The 19,450-nt window shown below is 42.4% G+C and overlaps 1 protein-coding gene across 1 annotated transcript in view; it reads left to right on the top strand.

Moving 5' to 3' along the window:
* The window catches only part of LG02H21orf91 (linkage group 02 C21orf91 homolog), a gene marked incomplete in the record, with an annotated part of 67,900 nt that overhangs the window by 28,514 nt on the left and 19,936 nt on the right, over window positions 1-19,450 (top strand). The window contains 1 exon segment of the mRNA XM_073617068.1: window positions 18,938-19,447. Coding sequence (XP_073473169.1) covers window positions 18,938-19,447 — 510 coding nt within the window.

The following is a 19,450-nucleotide window of genomic DNA, read 5'->3' as shown; positions in this document are numbered from 1 at the left end:
TGTTTAGCGCAGGCTGCAGAGAAAGGGACCAGGGAATCTCTGTCCTTTCTCTGTCTCAAAAGTGAGACTTCAAGGGTTCTGTTTAGATCCTTGATATTGCACCAACGCCCCATAACGGGGCTCCTTAAAAGAAAAAAAAAATAGAAAAAAAAGAAACATAAAAAATAATATTGTAAAAGTAATTTTAAAAAAATTGTAAAAAACTATTAAAATTATAACAATAAAAAAAGCTACTGACACCAATCTTTGCTCTGCTGATATACAAACGTGTGTTTGTGTTCTGGGGTGCACACCCTAATGCAATAGGCTGCGCACACCAATGTGTGTACACAACATAAGGGTTTACAGTCACTTTAAAGATACTTTCACACTGAGGCCCTTTACAAGCCCTATAGTGCCTCTCCTGTCACTTCCAGTGTGAAAGCCCTAACAGCAAGCAGCATCTTTTGAGGCGCTTTAGAAGCAGTGTATACACCACTCCTAAAGCGCCCCTGCCCATTGAAATAAATGGGCAGCCTCGGCTAAGCGCTTTTAACCCTTTTTTGGTCACTAGCGGGGGTTAAAAGTGCCTGCTAATGTCCGAAAAGCGTAGCTAAAACGACTGTAAAGCGCCGCTAAAAATAGTGGCTCTTTACCGCTGACACCTCAGTGTGAAAGTGCCCTAAGTGACAAAAATTCTCGTAAGACAGAAAACAACTTCAGGGGTGATGTGTAATGTGTTGTATTTGTAATTTATTGTTTCATTTTCAAGCATACGTGGTTTTGGTCATATTTTTTTTTCTACAAATTTTCATGCTTGTCTCCTTGGATATTTGTGCATGAACTGTTGTGATTGGCTCTCAAACTGTACTAACGAAGCTCCGAATGCATATTTTCATCCAATATTATCATTGTGTGTACTAGGCATTACAGTGCAAGAAAGGAGAGAATATCAGGGAGATGAGATAACATGCTGTCCTTGTATGTGTAACTCTTTTGTGTCTCCCTGGCAACAGGGTTTGTCCTGTCGCCTCTCCTGCTTTTCTTTTTCCCTCTCCCTAATCTGTCCTTCCTCAACAGTCTTTGTCATTCCTCTTGCTTTCTTCCCCCTTCAGAAAGAGTAAATCTTTAGGCTGTGAGCTGATCGACCTTTAGTGTCTGATTTTAGGCACAGTGCCGAGTATAGAGAGCAACTGAGCATGTGCAGAGCAAGGTGAGACAATACATTACTGGGTTTTAAACATTATTGGTACCTTTTTTTTTTTTTTTTATGTTTTACATAGCTATACCTGAAAAAGGGAACAGCATGAAGTGATCAGGACTAAATTTTCTGACTAAAAACCGAACAAGCTGAAGCCAAAAGCTGATTGGTTATTATGCACAGCTGCTCCGGATTCTGTCTGTTCCAATTTTAATAAAATCCTATAAGGCCTCTTGCACATGAGTTAAAAAGTCACTTTTTTTTCTTAACTGATCTGAACACGGGGTGCGTTGTCTGTGGAACAATGCACACAGCTGTTTAAAGGTCAGTAACATGTCACTTTGATGAGACTTTGGTTGCATTCTGAGTGTGGTTTGCACATTCTATGGGGCCAAATCCCATTATTTGCTCCAAAGTAGCACAGGACCCTTTCCCAAATCGCATCGCAGCTGCACTGCATTGGTGCGAACAGTTATCATTGGAAGCAATGTTATTTCCATTCGTGTTGCAATTCATTAGCCAAGTTGCATCTGAAATCGCATCTGCGTGAACCAGGCCTAGGAGGTTGACTGATTGTCCCTATGAAATCGCTCCTTGACTGAGGCAGCAAGATGTTGCTCCCATCAGAGACTCGGCAGTGTTTGGGCCAACATCTCTCTGCATTTGGTTATAGAGGGAGCTTTTTTTTTTTCATAGGGACAGCCGGCCTCTTTAGTGAACCTGCTGTTCAATCTGTCTCTAACGGCAGAATAGCCAATGTGAAATCAGCCCAATGTTTCTGGCCAAGCAAGGTATAAAAAAACACTTTTGTTCCTTTCCTAACAATATACTGTATGAAATATTTTTTTACTTTAGCTAGTGTATAAAGCGATATCCGTCTTCATGTTGTGTTGTCACCCACCAGTGGAAAGTTGGATTGCAGGGGGAGTGTCTACTCTGTCCTTCCAAGAGAGGGTGAGATTACTAGAGGGACTCTTTGGAGATCTAGGTGGACATACTTTTGTTCAAAGCTTTCTTCAATAATCTTATCAGTGCTTATCCAAGATTGATAATCAGTGTGCATGGGTAACTCTAGCCTTTCTCTAAATTGTCTTTATTTTTTCTCAAGGACATGAAGATGCTGTAAATTCCAGGGGATATTTACACTAAGATAGCACATTCCCTTTCTAAGCTTAAAGTGTCCCTGCGGCTTAGAGCAGCTTTTGGATCCAGAGTGATAATAAAACATTACTTATTCTTTTATTAAAGCGGAGCTCCACCCAAAAGGGAAAGTTCCGCTTTAAGCCCCCCAGCTGCTGACTTTTAATAAACACAAAAATCGTCTGGAGCTCCGCTTTAAGTAGCATGATTCTGTTTGCAGCTCATTCTCGAAAAAAAGCATTTTTCCCTGGTCCTTCTATCGCTCAACTGGCTTTGAAAGGTGTTGTGACGCCTAGGAGAAATGCAGAGCTTGCATTTGCAGGTGCTGGATGTTTCAGCACTTACGAATGTAGTCCATATCAGGAAGGTGCAGAGGATGGTGGCTACATGTCACATACAGAGGGACCATGTAAAGCGGGGGACATTGACTGCAGAAGGGTGCAACACAGGGGGATGCCCGGGCAGTAGGGTGAATTGGTACCACAGAGTGATTAGAGTATGCCCAGGCACACCCCCTGCGCACGCCTATGAGAGTTTTCTTTGGCTTTGTGTTTGGGATCATTGTCTTGCTGAAATGTCCACCCTCGTTTCATGTTCACCATCCTGGTAGATGGCAGCAGATTTTTATCAAGAATGTCTAGGTACATTTTTCCATTCATCCTTCCTTCAATGATATGACGTTTGGCAGTACTTATGCTGGAAAACAGTCCCACATCATGTTTCCACCTCCAAACTTCACTGTTGGTATGGAGGTGTTTTTGGGGTGATGTGCAGTGCTATTTGACCTGCAAACATGGTGTGTAATATGGCATCCAAAGAGTTCATTTTTGGTCTCATCTGACCAGACTATATTCTCCTAGTATTTCACAGGCTTGTCTAAATGTTGTGCAGCAAACTTTAAACGAGCTTCAACATGGTTTTTTCTTCAGCAATGGAGTCCTGCGTGGTGAGCGTGCATACAAGCCATGGTGGTTGAGTGCATTACTTATTGAAGTAACTGCTAGGAGTACTCCTTATCCTCTTGACATCAGGAAGAGCCCAATTAAGGTAAATTGGGTGCAATTGCTGCTATTACTGGGCCATGCGTGTCCAGCCTTTTGCCACGCGTAGTTCTTTTAGGCTGTCCTTGTTTGCAGAGCTCTTCCCCATGTTTCCATTACATTACATTTGAGCGTGGAGCGAGGTATTCTATTTTGTGCACTGTAATGTGTAGAAAGGGAACTTCTAATGTGGAATGCTCACTGTCCTCTGCAGCTTATACTCCAAAATCTGCCTAATCAAGCTCTATAATGTGAAATTAACAGCGCAGGGTACATTACACAGAACAGAGCTAATGAGCTGGGAGAAGCTCACCCTGTGGAAATGGAAGCGCCATTATCTGTGGAATATATAGTGCCGTTGTTTTTCTATTTCAGCGATAACATTTAGCATAGGACATTAACCGCTCTAATGTTTCCACACTCAGGGCTTCTGTTTCACTTGGCAAATGTTTGCTTTGTTGTGGAGTTTTTTTTGGCAATTTTTTTTCAGCATTACCCAGGAGATATCTTTCGTCTAATGCAAGAACGCAGGCTTTGTTCTAGGACAGCAAATACTTTATACGTTGAAGGAAACAAACAATGGAAGCTGCATTCTGACAATCTGCTTTTGCAGAGTGACTGTGCCGGGCTAATCAAATGAAGTTTCTAGCCCTGCATGCTCTATGACTCGGACAACTTGTAGTTTGCATCAGGCTTCGATTCTTTCCTGGAGGCCAAATTAAGTTCCAGAAGAGAAAAATAAAGAAGTAAATATTCTGTTAGGCTCCATTCACACTAGCGTGTTTTTTGATGCATTTTGCATTTTGCAGAAATGCACGGGAATTTTTTAACATGGGTTCCTATGGAACATGTTCACATCAATGCCTTTTTGTTTCTCTGCATTTTTGGAAAGGGTCAGGGACTTTTTTTCATGCAAAATGCAGCGTTTTGCATGTAATAGAATTCAATGGACAAGCATCAAAAATGCAAGTGCACCGTTTTTGATGCGTTTTTGCGGTTTTTTTTTTTTTTTTTTTTTGACTGTAAAAAAAAAAAACGCAAAACGCGGCAAAAACGCCACAAAAATGCTACAAAAACGCTGCTCAAAAACGTGGCAAGCATGAAAAAAAAAACTCCAAAAACGCTCAAAAGCAACATGCATAGGTGTGAATCGAGCCTTAGGGAGGTCTGCATTAAAGAGGACCTGTCTCACACTCTCTAGATGAGAGAGCCTACCTGCTGATTGAAGAAGTGTGAAAAGTCTGTTCATTTGGGCTGAAATCTACTGCATTTTTTTTGGCCTTAGGACTTATGTCAATAGGGGTATGCTTCCAGCAGCATACCATCTGCATATGAGTGCTGTCCAGAGGTGCACTTGACCTTTTCTGACTTGCGTTTGATTACCTACTAAGCTGCATTTCCATTTACTTGCATGGGAAGAGAAGCCGTTCTTACACAAACAAATACTGGTGGACACAGGCCACTCTAGCCCTGGTTCACACTGCTACGACTTGTCATACGACTTGCAACACATAAAGTGGCATAAGTCAAAACACATTTGTTTCCATTGCAGCCCTTTCAATCATTGCGATTCAAGTTGCAGCGACTTCAAAAGAGGTTTCTGCACTTTGATGTGACTTAAGAGTCCCATTGACGCTAATGTCACACTGAAAAGTCTCTCCTCTTCTTCTTTCTTCTTTCTTTCATAAAGTGATACTAAAGCATTGTTATTTTAAAACTGGAAAAAAATAAGTATGACGACATATTTATCTGCTCTGTGCAATGGTTTTGCACAGAGCAGCCCCAGTCCTCCTCCTTCTGGGGTCCCCCACTGGTACTCCTGGCCCCTCCTCTTCAGCAGCTTTCCATGGGGAACGCCAGTACATGCTCGCTCCCGAGTCCTGCTGCTGCGTCCATTAAGTGCCGGTTCACACAGGGGCGACTTGTCAGGCGACCTAGTCGCCTGACAAGTCGCCTCCCGTTCTGTGCTACGGAACCGTTCTAATAGGAGCGACGCAAGTCGCTCCGACTTAGAAAAAGGTTCCTGTACTACTTTGGGGGCGACTTGCATAGACTTCTATGCAGAAGTCGTTTTGCAAGTCGCCTCGGAAGTCGTTTGCAGGTCGCCTCGCTGAGGCAACCTGCAAGTCGTGCCGCCCCTGTGTGAACCGGCACTGACAGACAGCGGGGCTCAGCCCTGCCCCCCACCCCTGCCTCCCCACCCCTCTCCCATGTCACAGGTTTTGATTGACAGCAGCGGGAGCCAATGGCTATCAGTTTGTACAATGAGGAGGGAGACAGCGGCAGGAGCCGCTGCACGTCGCTGGATCGGATCGAGCTGCAGCACAAAAGGTTTTTCACCTTAATGCATACAATGCATTAAGGTGGAAAACCTTACGGCTTTAGAACCACTTTAAAAGGTGTTGTCACAAGTTTTTGTAAGGATTCCTGTTGCACTTTAATGAAGATTGCAGACATAGTACAGGATTCATGCTTATCCACCAATTCATGTTCTTATATGTACTGGGATTGTTGGATGCACTCAGAATCTTTGCTGAATCCTGAAAGACTTGTTTTAAAGTAAATCTATTGCGAAACCTGTATGTATAATGCAACTTGCCTATACAAGCACAGACCTGATAAAGTTCCAGTACACACCCTTACTTCCTATGTCAGTCTGCACTTCCAGCAAGCCCAAGAATCCCTGCACTTACTATGGGGATTCTTCAATCTGGCCACTTATGCCACGTACACACAACTGGTTTTGCCATCAGAACAAACTCCGAAGGTTTCTCTGACGGAACTCCGACGGAATTCCATTCAAGTGGTCTTGCCTACACACGGCCAACCCAAAGTCCGACCAAAGTCCAACAGTTCAGAACATGGTGACGTACAGCACGTATGACGGGACTAGAAAAAGGAAGTTCGGTAACCAATAGCTTCCGTCTCGTACTTGCTTCATTTTTTGGTCCGTCAGAACAGCATACAGACGAGCGTTTTTTCCGATAGGAATTGGTTCCCTCGGAAATATTTAGAACATGTTCCATTTCTATTCCGTCAGAATTTTCGAAATAGAAAGTCCGATGAGGCACACACACGATCGGAATAGACTATGAAAAGCTTCCATCTGACTTTTTCTGTTTGACATTCCGCTCATGTGTACGCGGCTTAAGCCACACCTCCTGTATCACACAGTGCAATAGGAGCAATCATAAATAAAGTCCGGATGGCTGCACATCAACAATCCATTTTATGGAAGATAAAAGACCAAAATGACAGGTGGTACAAATCCAGCAGGTGAGAAGAGGGTAAATGCCTTTCGCACTGATACCAGCACTTATTCATTACATGGTAATGAATAAGCACTGGTAATAGCGCAAAATGCGTTTTTCCTTTTTAACCCTTCTCTGTTTGTACCACCTGTCATTTTGGTCTTTTATCTTCAATAAAGTGGATCGTTGGTGTGCAGCCATCCAGACATTCTTTGCCCTAAACTGTGCAGATGTGAGCTGGGCTTGCACCCGATCGGAGGATGTGTATGGGGATGAGATTGGAGTGAACTTGCATGGAGCAGCGGTGCATTGGTTATAGCAATCATAAATACCCTGAACCTGAACTATAGACTTTTCTCCTGTTTCACTGATGTTAAAGGTAGAACTGTCACCATTTTTTTTATAAATCTATGTGGTATCACAGCAAACAAGTAAAAAGAAGCATCTGCTCCCATTCGGGTTCATTACTGGATTGTGCTGTACAGCACATCTTTTTTTCTGTTTATGCTGGCTGTAGCTCCACCCAGGGCTTAACCCAATTTATGGGCATGCCCTCAAGGATCTACAATACATCACTAGCTGTGCCTCATATAGTGGGGCCCTAAAGACAAGAGGGCAGACTCTACATTGGGCCGTCTTAAGAACTAGAGCAAATCTGTAACTATCACATCACATTGACGGCTTCAAACTAAAACTTTTTAAGTTCTAGATCAAACCCGCTTTAAAGGTTTAATGTTTTACTGCATCATAAATGTTCTCTGGCAGTTTTTATGCTGACACTATTTGAGAAGCTGGACTGCACTGCTCACACAGATGCTCATTCCTCAGCTGAGCACTCACGCATGTCCCTGATGCTGGCTGAGCTCAGGAAGCACATTTACTGCAAAGGACATGGGACATATAAAGATATCTGTTCTGTTAAGTAGCACTTACTACCTTTTTAGCGCTGGATTGTAAAAAACTAAATCTAGATCAGCAATGACATCGCTTGGTTCTCCATTTAAAGTCAACCTGTCCTGTAAAAGGGAGAGTACCCAGCTATCTCACCCTATTAGATTGTAAGCTCTTCTTAGCAGGGCCCTCTTATAATTCTCTTGCATTGTATTGTAACTTTATTGTCTCCCCTTATATAGTAAAAGGCTGCATTAACTGTTGGCGCTATAAAAATCCTGTACAATAATAATCATAAGTTCAGGCACCACCATGACAGATATTTTTTGCGCCTGCAATTGGAGACTCTTGTTTTTCTCATAGCAAAAGAATAATTTTTCATTTGTGTTTTTTTTTTTTTTTTTTTTATTTGCTTTTTGTTTTTTTATGTGGCGCCTGATTATGATTTGTCCAAAAGTTTATCCTAAACAATTGTAGTTACAACTAGTTCACATACCTTTTGCAAATGGAGCCTTTTCTATAGAAATGTTGGGGCACATTTCTATTGCTCTAGTCTAGGCAATCGGCAAATGTTCTTATGGGCAGTTAAAGAAATGTGGGCCATGAAGCAACGTGCCTGTGTGAGAATCCTCTAGTGGAAGCTGCCTTTCTGTTACTTATCACTAGTCCACAGTTTGGGAATCACAGGCTGCTTGTATCAAAAGCTTCCATCTCTGTTATTTTGTTATGTGACAGATTGTGTGATGCGCTCTCCATGTTGTGATGGCTTGCACCACTCAGATTGAAAGCACAGCGTAAGGCTTTTCTCGGAGCCTTCAACACCACAAATAAGACTAAAAATGACATACTGTTGTAGAAAAAAAAAAGATGAAAAATACATTGGATCCCAGCTTCTGGCCATGTAAAAGCCCTGGTGGATTCACTATGTTTCACTGCTGAGAGAGTTGAGTGGCCAAAATCCTGTTAGAATACGTCCTTCCTTCACTGTGCTGTGAAGGAATGGACACGCACAGGAGCAAAAAATCAAGCTTCTCTTCTTAGTCGTACAGGCAGATGTGCAGACACATATCAACAAAATATTTTGCAATTTTCCTAAAGTTTGTGGGTGTTCTGAAGGTGATGTTAATGCTCATCAGAGTTCTTCCTTGACCTTGCTAAGTGTTTCACTAATTTGGTTTATTGTTCCTTTTTTATTTTTCTGTGCCTTGCACTTGACTTCACAGTGGCTCAAAGTTCTAAATTTATTATTGTGTCTAGAATTGAAAAATGATTGTATAGCCATCCTAGCTGAACGGCTGTGGGAACTGTGATTCAGGGGCAGTGGAAGGCACCCAGTCTCCGCTGGATTAATGTCACTTGATGGAGCGGAAAGACTAAAGTCATGCTTAGCAGCTTACAACACAAAATGCACAAACATAATGGAGGTTAAGCGAGCAGGCGATTGCTGACTGGTTCCTTCTCAATAAAGTGACATTTGTTGGTATAAATGTCACTCTTCACGCTTCAAAGCTCCCCTCTAAGACTTTTTTTTTTGTGTGTGTTTGTTTTACTTTTATTTTTAGCTCTCCTTAGTATATTATTAGTTGCCTATTCTACAGCCCCAATGAATCTGGAATTGTCTAGAGCAGTGGTCTCCAAACTGCAGCCCTTTGCTTGTTTTTCCTGGCCCTTGGGGCACTATTTCATCCACTGATACCAACAATGGGGCACTATTCCCCCCACTGACACCAATGAAGGGGGCACAATTCCTTCCAATGACCCCAACAATTGGGCATTATTCCTCTTAATAACACCAACAATGGGGCCCAATGACATCATTGATGGGGCACAATTCCTCTCAATGGTACCAACGATGGGGCTTAATGACCTCAACAATGGGGCTCAATTCCTTTTACTTACACCAGTAATGGGGCAAAATTGCTCTCACTGAAATAAACAATAGGGCATTATTTTTTCCCACTGGCCACAGTTTGGCCCCCCTAAAGTCTGAAGGACAGTAAACTGGCCGTTTTGTTTAGAAAGTTTGGAGACCCTTGGCCTATATAGTAGGATGTTATCTGAGCAAATTAGTAGATTGAGGTTTGCCACTTTATAGCCAGTGACCATTTATACTGCGGTAGCAGCATTTGATTTGGAGAGAGGTGGATCTGATGCTGGTTCTTCCATCCTTAACGTGACTGTAAACGATCGCCTTGTAAAACAACCCATTTAGTTTAAAATAGGCATGAAATGCAAAATGTGTATATATATGTGTGTGTGTGTGTGTGTGTGTGTAAAAAAGGTATTTATAAAGGAGATCTATCTATCTATCTATCTATCGATCTATCTATCTATCTATCGATCTATCTCTCTCCTTTATAAATACCTTTTTTCTTTTTTGTATGTGATCACATTCTCTCTGTTCTCAGCTGGGGGAGGAGAAGCCGCAGCACGCCGAGCTTCCCAGTGAATGGCTGTGCAGAAAGGTGTGTCAGGACAAGCCTGATCATTGGAGGAGAGCAGGGGCTGAGTTCCCAGCATAGCTAGAAAACTGATCATGGTGTGCTCTCCTGCTTAGTGTGGTCAGATTTTAACATGAAAACGAGGGGACTAGCATGAACACCAGGGATTTCACATAAAGGAAGCAATACAAAGAGAACAGGATACTCACATACAGATACATGATACAGCAGGCACATATCAGGAAGATGAAGTGTTGGGTTAACAAATGCTTTAATTCCTTTGCAACCCAGAGCTTGAACAGCGGTGATGATAAACTGCTGTCCCTACATGAAGCCCACTAAAGCCTCCTATGTTAGCCCTTTCAAGCTTTAGCTGGATAACTTCTCTCCATTTAGTGTGGGTCTGCAGCAGTTAGCACATATTATCTGGCATTACTGAGAAAGTCGCAGGTTTGTGTTGCTCATATCTTCGTAAATTGCTGTCTATAGTGCTGATCCTCTGACTTCAATACGTTCTGGGTCAGTAACCCAGAACAAGTATGCAAATCAGGATTTCTGACTTAACTAGTTACATCGTTTCATAGTTGGTAAGGTTTAATAAAAACACTAGTCCATCCAGTTCAACCTGTGTTTGTGTGTGTATGTTCATGTCGATAATCATTTCCCATTCACTAAGATGCACGTCCAAGAGTCTTTTAAAACTATCAATACTTCCTGCTGACACCACTGATTGTGGAAGAGAGTTCCACATCCTTATCACCCTGGCACTAAAAACCCCCTACGCAGCTTAAGGTTAAACTGCTTTTCCTCCAATCTCATTGTGTGGCACCGTGTCTTTTTTACACTTCCAAAACTGAATGGTTTCTGGGATCACCATTGAGGTATTTGTATATCGCTATCACATCTGCCCATAAGCATCTCTTCTCCAGGAAGAATTATTTTAGTGCTTGTAGTCGTTCCTCATAATTGAGGTACATGCTTTAGGTAGGCAAGAAAATCATTTTATTTCCCCATCAACACAGTCAGTGTTAATGGGGGAATCCCTCCCACAGAGCTGTTGTGCTCTTCTGGCGCGGGGAGCCGTCCCTGCCGGGAGAACACAGTGGTTATTGCCAGAGTGGCTGGCAATAATCACATGCTAGAAATCGGACATGATGGTTGAGCCTAAGTCGATCGATGGATGGTCAATCCCTGCTAAACGGGCCGAGATTTTAATCTATGGCTGGCCTAACTTTGTTACTCAAAATGCATTGAAGCCAGAAACCATAAGGCAGCTAGGTCAGCAGTGGTGGCCTACATCATTTTGGTGTTTTTTGTTTTTTTTTTCTCTCTCTCTGCTACATGCTTTAAGACATGTAGTAAAGCTTATTTGTGCCTTCTAGAAAAGTTCAACATGTCCTGATTAAGGATGGGCTCGGGCGTGTTCGCACACTCCACGTGCAGAGCCCGCCAGGAAGTCGGCATGGCGCTACGCTAATCACAGGCAGTGAGACATTTTCCCAATTGTGCAGCTCCAAAGATCGGAAATGTCTCGCTGCCTGTGATTAGCGCTGTGGAGTGTGCGAACACGCCTGAGCCCATCCTTAGTCATGGCAAGTGATATTGAGATCTGGGACACCTTTTTGACCTTAGAGGCCAGTCCTAGAGCCTTTTCCTAGATAATATGGTGATGGCAGGATTGCCTTTGAAAATGCGGGGTGTTATTTTGTTTTTGTTTTTTTGTTTTTTTCTCTTTTGTGTTGGATTCACTAATATTGTTCTAATATCCACTTTCAGCCCATGCTATAGCTGAAAGACGGTTACAATGCGGGCTTCCAGTGTTGGGAGGGCATCAGTAGACTTTCTCCCTTAATCGCGCTGCTCGCGTTCCCCACTCTATGACGGTTCTGTCCTTCGGACTCGGCTGATCACAGAACAGGGTAAAGTGCCAATAACAGCGCCCCTTTACCACTTGATCAGCTGTCAGCCAATGACCGCTGATTACAGAGGTAAACAGAAGCCGATTTATCAGCTTTTTTTTTTCTCCCCCCGCGTGAGAAGAAAGCCGGTAACCGGCTTCTGTTACAGGGACATCGGTCCCACACAGTGCCCATCTAGTGCCACCTATCGATGACCACCATTGCTGCCCATCAGGGCCACCTATCAATGCTGTCTATCGGTGGCGGCCATCAGTGCAGCCTCATCAGCGCATATCGGTGAAGGAGAAAAATTACCTGTTTGCAAAATTTTATAACCAACTATGAAAATGTTTTGTTTTTTGTTTGTTTTTTCTAAACTTTTGGTCTTTTTTGTTTCTTTATCAAAAAATGAAAAAACCCAGCGGTGATTTATACTACCAAAAGAAAGCTCTATTTGTGTGGCAAAAATGATAAAAATTTTGTTTGGGTGCAGTGTAGTATGATCCCGCAATTGTCATTCAAAGTGCGGCAGCGCTGAAAGCTGAAAATTGGCCTGGGCGGGAAGGTGGTATAAGTACCCAGTAAGCAAATGGATATACGCCATTCCCATGTTGAAGAGGGAGGCCTGACCTGCATTGTGATACAGAGTGGTATGGCTATATGTATTGGAGTTCTGCAGTGTTCTGTATGTGTCATAGTTGGGAATCCGTTGTATGTGTGTGTTGGAGGAGATGAGGGGGGGGGGGGGGGGCTGTTACCCAGCTGCCAACTGCTGAGCTACATTTGTCCGCTATCCACAGAAGGATAACTCGAGCCTCCAGCCTTGTATTTTAGCAATATGCTTTGAGCCAGAGATGTACATTCCATGCCTGGGGCTTGAATTTGAGCTCAGAAGAGACTCTGCCTTTTTATTATCCTCTCTCTTTCCAATTTAGCACATAAGTCTGAATCCCAGCTGACCGATTTCAACAGGAATATGCTAACTGCTTGTCTATTTACAGCAAGGCTGCACAGCTCTGTTCCTGGAGGACAACATTAAGAGCAATTCTAGGGCAGGCATGGTCATTTTGCTTAGTGAACTACGAATTCATATAATTCATTGTCTTTTTAACTGAATTAGATCTTCAAAAATTGTGAGGGTTCTAGCCTTTACGATCTTACCCAAGGGCAGCTCACACTGTGCATTTCAGACCAGTACTATTTAAATGTTTTAGGATGAAGCACATAGGCAAGATTGCGTGACCTTGGAAAATCATTATATTGTAAAAATAGATCTATTTTGTTATAGAGAATGTGTAAAATTGTTAACCTCCTAAGGCTAGGTTCACACTATTTCAGTACGATTTATGTGGTGCAACTTGGATGCTACCTTGATATGGTTTGAAGATTCTATGGCAGCCCTTCTCAAACTTTTCAACACAGAGGAACCCTTGAAATAACTCCCTGGTTTTCAGGGAACCCCTGCTAAAAATACTAGATGTACCAATCATGACAGATTAATGTGATTATCATTGGGAAGAATGCTCCTCTATGACATGTTTGAGATAGAGAGATATCTATATATCTATATATCTATAGATAGATATATATATATATATATCTATCTATAGATAGATAGAGATATATAGATATATAGATAGATATATATATATATATGTATATATATATATATACACACACAGTGCCTTGAAAAAGTATTCATACCCCTTGAAATTTTCCACATTTTGTCATGTTACAACCAAAAACGTAATTGTATTTTATTGGGATGTTATGTGATAAACCAACACAAAGTGGCACATAATTGTGAAGTGGAAGGAAAATGATAAATGGTTTTCCAAATTTTTTACATATAAATATCTGAAAAGTGCGGCGTGCATTTGTATTCAGCCCCCCCGAGTTAATACTTTACATCTAGAGAGTGACATTTTTTGCCCATTCTTCTTAGCAAAATAGTTCAAGCTCTGTCAGATTGGATGGAGAGTGTCTGTGAACAGCAATTTTCAAGTCTTGCCACAGATTCTCAATTGGATTTAGGTCTGGACTTTAACTGGGCCATTCTAACACATGAATATGCTTTGATCTAAACCATTCTATTGTAGCTCTGGCTGTATGTTTAGGGTTGTTGCCATGCTGGAAGGTGAACCTCTGCCCCAGTCTGAAGTCTTTTGCAGGCTCTGACAGGTTTTCTTCTAAGATTGTCCCGTATTTGGCTCCATCCATCTTCCCATCAACTCTGACCAGCTTCCCTGTCCCTGCTGAAGAAAAGCATCCCCATAACATGATGCTGCCACCACCATGTTTCACGGTGGGGATGGTGGGTTCAGGTTGATGTGCAGTGTTCGTTTTCCCCTACACATAGCATTTTGCTTTTAGGCCAAAAAGTTCAATTTTGGTCTCATCTAACCAGAGCACCTTCTTCCACATGTTTGCTGTGTCCCCCACATGGCTTTTTGCAAACTGCAAACGGGACTTCTTATGGCTTTCTTTCAACAATGGCTTTCTTCTTGCCACTTTTCCATAAAGGCCAGATTTGTGGAGTGCACAACTAATAGTTGTCCTGTGGACAGATTCTCCCACCTGAGCTGTGGATCTCTGCAGCTCCTCCAACGTTACCATGGGCCTCTTGGCTTCTTCGCTGATTAATGCTCTCCTTGCCTGGCCTGTCAGTTTAGGTGGACGGTCATGTCTTGGTAGGTTTGCAGTTGTCCCATACTCTTTCCATTTTCGAATCATGAATTGAACAGTGCTCCGTGAGATGTTCAAAGCTCGGGATATTTTTTTATATCCTAACCCTGCTTTAAACTTCTCTACAACTTTATCTCTGACCTGTCTGGTGTGTTCTTTGGCCTTCATGATGCTGTTTGTTCACTAAGGCTCTCTAACAAACCTTTTAGGGCTTCACAGAACAGCTATATTTATACTGAGATTAAATTACACACAGGTGGACTCTATTTACTTATTAGGAGACATCTGAAGCCAATTGGTTCCACTAGATTTTAGTTAGGGGTATCAGAGTAAAGGGGGCTGAATACAAATGCACGCAACACTTTTCAGATACTTATTTGTAAAAAGTTTTGAAAACCATTTATCATTTTGCTTCCACTTCACAATTATGTGCCACTTTGTGTTGGTCAATCACATAAAATCCCAATAAAATACATTTTTGTTTTTGGTTGTAACATGACAAAATGTGGAAAATTTCAAGGGGTGTGAATACTTTTTCAAGGCACTGTGTATGTGGATAGATAGATAGAGATAGATAGAGATATATATATATCTATAGATATATATATATAGATATAGATATATATATATAGATATATATCTATATATATAGATATATATCTATATATAGATATATATCTCTATCAATATATAAGAGAGAGATATAGATATCATACCTGGGCGCATACCGCCGTAAGCATTCTTATCGCTAGGTGCACTGTTCAACTTCAGCAGCTCCTCATAGTTTTCCAGGTTGCCTCCACGTCTGTGCCCTCCACAGGTAACCAAGCACCATAACTTGGTGTATCAGGGCTAAACACCCAATGTGCATTGGGCCTAAAGCAAAGCCAGACAAATCCTGGTGAACAGGTCACCATGATGACAAATTGACAAACGCTTACATGGTTTATGGCCCCTCATTTTATTGATTTTTGACTTAGTTTTTTGCAACATTGGGTGTACTTATAATCACTTTCCGTTTGCTCCCGCTACCCCAGGAGCACTTCTCCATCTCTGCTCTGAGCCGAGCCCTGCATAGCCATTCTAGTGATAGAACCTCAGAGGCTAAAGCCTGTTGCACACTAGCAGTTTATTTTGTTCGACCCAGCGAAGAGCTGCTGTGCTAACAATTTGATGTTAGTACAGCGATCTTCCCCGCTGAGCTATTGTGTTTTGCCCTGGCAAGAACACATCGCTCAGGGTTTTCAGCCAGTGGCTTAGGGTGCCGATCAGCAGACCCTTTTCGGTCATTCCCTTTCAATAGAAGGCCAGCTTCTGTCAGACCAACTGCCATACACACGAGCCAAATGTTGGCTGATTTCTTTAGAACCAGCCGATGCCGCACAATTTTTTTTTTATTTGTGTTTTTTTTTTTTTTTTGCCCCGTGTCTATGGCCCTTAACCAAGGCTATGGAATTGGCTTGTTGAACAGTAGGGTCAGGACACAGCTCTGAGATGGGATAGAAGTTGAGGTCCTTTTGTCCTCAGCTACTCAGAAAGCATTATGGAGCTCTGGACTTGAAAACACCTAGATTTCAGTGGGGTTCCGAGTGCCAGGAGTATGCAATCTGAGACGTTTTAGTAAGTCCTCCCCTGTGTTGGTGATCAGTTATTATCGATGTGCCATATTTCTGCTCGTGTGTTGAGTGGTTTGAAAACCAATAATTGTAGAGTTATAGTCATAATACATGGGCAGTAACACATTCCCTTTTTAAAGTTGGAAAAAGTCTCATGCGGTATTAAGACTACAAGTGACCTAATTTTACATTACATTCCCTCTCGTCAAACGTTTCATGTCCACCAGCCCTGTCAAGAATTTCACATCCCTTTGTGAAATCAGCTAATAAGCGTGAAATTAAAACATTCTCAATCCTATCTCTGCTCCACAGTCCTACCTGCTTTCAGGACAAGCCGTCTGTTCAGAGGGAAATTCTTTCAATGTTTTCAGTCTCTTTTTAAGCCCTGGGTACTAAGCTTTTCATTTGCAAACAGGCGATTCCAGTAAAAACCTCCAGTACTGTTTGTATAAGTACTTTCAACCATAATTCTTTGGAAGAATAGTTTTCAGTGTTTGCCTTGAAGTGCAACCTTAAAAGAAAGTTCACCGCTCAGGACCCTTGTTCATAAACAATGTAGAATATTGGTATCTTCAATAGTCACCTCAATAAAGCCCCATGTGCCTGCAAAATGAAATGACTCTAGGCAAATGTAACTAATCTAATGTTTGAGAGAAGGGACGAGGAACCCAGATTCAAATCTGTATTTATTTTCTGGGTATTTAAAGCACCAATACACCCGGATTCCTCTTGCTGTACTCCAACAGTAACTATTGAAAATCCAACAAGCAGACTTGGAACTTCCCTCTTTTATGACAAGTAGGTGAAGGTGGGAACTAGGGCACAGATATTTTGCTATTGTAGTAACGGGAAGATTTAGCATTCTTGGTAGGTGAAAAGTAGCACATGCGGACGCTAAAGCCGGCCATAGAGGGTTCGAATCTTGGCCGGTTCATTGGGGACTGGCCGAGATTCAAACCATGTATGGATAGGCTAAACGTACCCAAGTGGATCAATCAATTTACTTGGGTACAACCAGCCTGTCCGATTTTACATGAGATTATTGCTAGAAGCTATTATAGCCGCTAGCAGTAATCTCTGGGTTCTCCCGGTGGGGGCAGCTTCCCCTGCCAGGAGAACACAATGGTTCCATGGGAGGGATTTCCCCATCAACACTGATTGTGTTGATGAGAGAACCGAGCAATATGGCCGGCTTAAAAATTGGTTGAGTCGTGCACCTGGGTCCAACTCTTCTTTGTTGCCTACAGGACTCTAGAGTAACATTTAGCCTTAGTTAATCCTTGTGACCATGTGCCATGTTATACCCACATATAGGTTGTAACATGGCCACATTTCCAAGTTGGAGAGAAGAGTCAAAAATTTGGGTTGTCACTGCAGTGAAATAGATAGGATATTTTCCATTAGGGATACTAGTTCCACTGACCACTCTAAATTGATTTCTACTCCTTTCCAGTCATGCTTTATTAAAATATTTAAAGGCATGTTTATGGGGAGACACAGCAACAAAAGCCTGGCAGAGGTTTGAACTTTTTTGGCTGAAGCACTACAATAAAGAGTATTTATACCTGAGAACAAAAATGTAATCTGTTTCAGCTTTCCAGTACTTAGGTGTGGCAGCAGTATATTTTTTCTTCTTAACATACTTCTGTCCTAGGGTGACAATGCTGTACTGAATCTAAGGAGGAACAGCGTTGTCACCCTAGGACAATAGGAGAGTTGTGACTAAAGAGAGCCTCAGCACATTCTCAGCTCACAAGACTTTTGACAGTATCATCTGAATTGAGATATATCCCCTTCCCACCCAGCGTGCCTTTACTAGGGTCTGTACCCCCAGGGGAGCAGGAAGGGTCATCGATCATGAGACCAGCGTGGATTTGCTTTAACAAGGGTCACATGATCCGAAGCTGATCCCACTGGCTACTGATTGTTAGTGGGGACGAGAGCTGTCATTGACAGCTCAGTCTCTGTGCTGGGAGTGCCCTCAGCCATCCAGTGATGCTGATTTGTGCCCTGTGGGAATTAATACACTTTAAAGCGGTAGTAATCTTAATTTGTACCTACCGGTAAGCTTAGGATCAGGCTTGCCTGTAGGCACAATGAATATGGTGCACGTTCAGGAGATGTACACATCTGCAATAGCTGATGATGTTACCCACGCAGTGAAGCTCTGAATTCAGGGCACCCAGTATGCTGTGGAAAGCAGAGTGCCGTGGTTGCAGCTCCCACTTGCTTGTGCGGGAGTGATGTCATCGTGGCCCCGGCCATTCAAATGGCCAGAGCCCACAAACGCGGAAGGAAGACCTGGTAAAGATGAATCCCTGGCAGCAGGGAAATCGCGCCGCTGGAGGTCCTGCATGGGACCCAATTTTTTTATTTATTTTTTTTTCTGCCCAGTTTACTACCACTTTAAGAAGCGGGTTGATGATCCACCCCTAGCTTTTACCAAAGGCTAAAATAATATGTTTTGGTGGACTAATCTTTTAATCATTGTCTGCACACCTAACAAGCTGTTATGTATCTGCCATGGCAGAAGATTTGAAGCATTACATGTATGTTTATATAATGAAAACACATGGCTGATAGCATTTGCTGGTGTTTTTTTTTTTTATCTGTTTTTTGATGTTTGAACAGTTGCTCTGTTTTTAAAGCTCTTACTCATCAGTGATAACATATCCAGCATTCTGTTTGTTCTGACGGCTGTTTTTCCTTTTCATCATCAGACCTCTGTATGGAAAAGAAAATGATTTTGGTTATCACTCAGAGCGATATATTTAAATTGTTTTTTCGTTTTCCAGGGATCCCTAGGTCTGATCTTCTGCACACCAAGTCTGTACGGGGGCACAAGGACTGTTTTGAGAAATATCATAAGATTGCAAACCAAGACTGTTCCCATTCCAAAATCGCCAAAAGTCCCTATGAGGAGGTCAAGACCATCTTGAGCAAAAAGATCGGCTGGATTGTCCAGTACGCACAGAATAAAGATTTGTATGCGGATACAGAGTGTTCTAAACCGACCCAGCAAAAGCTTTATAAGTTCAGACAGCTGAATGACCGGTCCCTCCTTCCCCAGTATGACTCGCAGGTACCCCGCTACTCTGAGAAATGGCTGGACGCGGGAGCTCGCAGCCTGTCTAGCTGTAGACAGGGAGTACTGGAACAAAGCAACTCTCTACAGAATCCTAGGACTGCTTTCTGTCATGGCCAGCTGTGGCCAAGTACCAGCCAATCACAATCGAGTGAGAACTCCGCCCTGGAATCTAGACCCGTTGCACAACGAAGATATCAGCATTACAGCAAAGAACAATGTA

Source organism: Aquarana catesbeiana, linkage group LG02 (assembly GCF_042186555.1).
Source record: "Aquarana catesbeiana isolate 2022-GZ linkage group LG02, ASM4218655v1, whole genome shotgun sequence".
In the NCBI taxonomy this organism is placed as follows: domain Eukaryota; kingdom Metazoa; phylum Chordata; class Amphibia; order Anura; family Ranidae; genus Aquarana; species Aquarana catesbeiana.
Note: the sequence above shows the minus strand (reverse complement) of the source record. Positions and strands in the feature narration are given on the sequence as shown.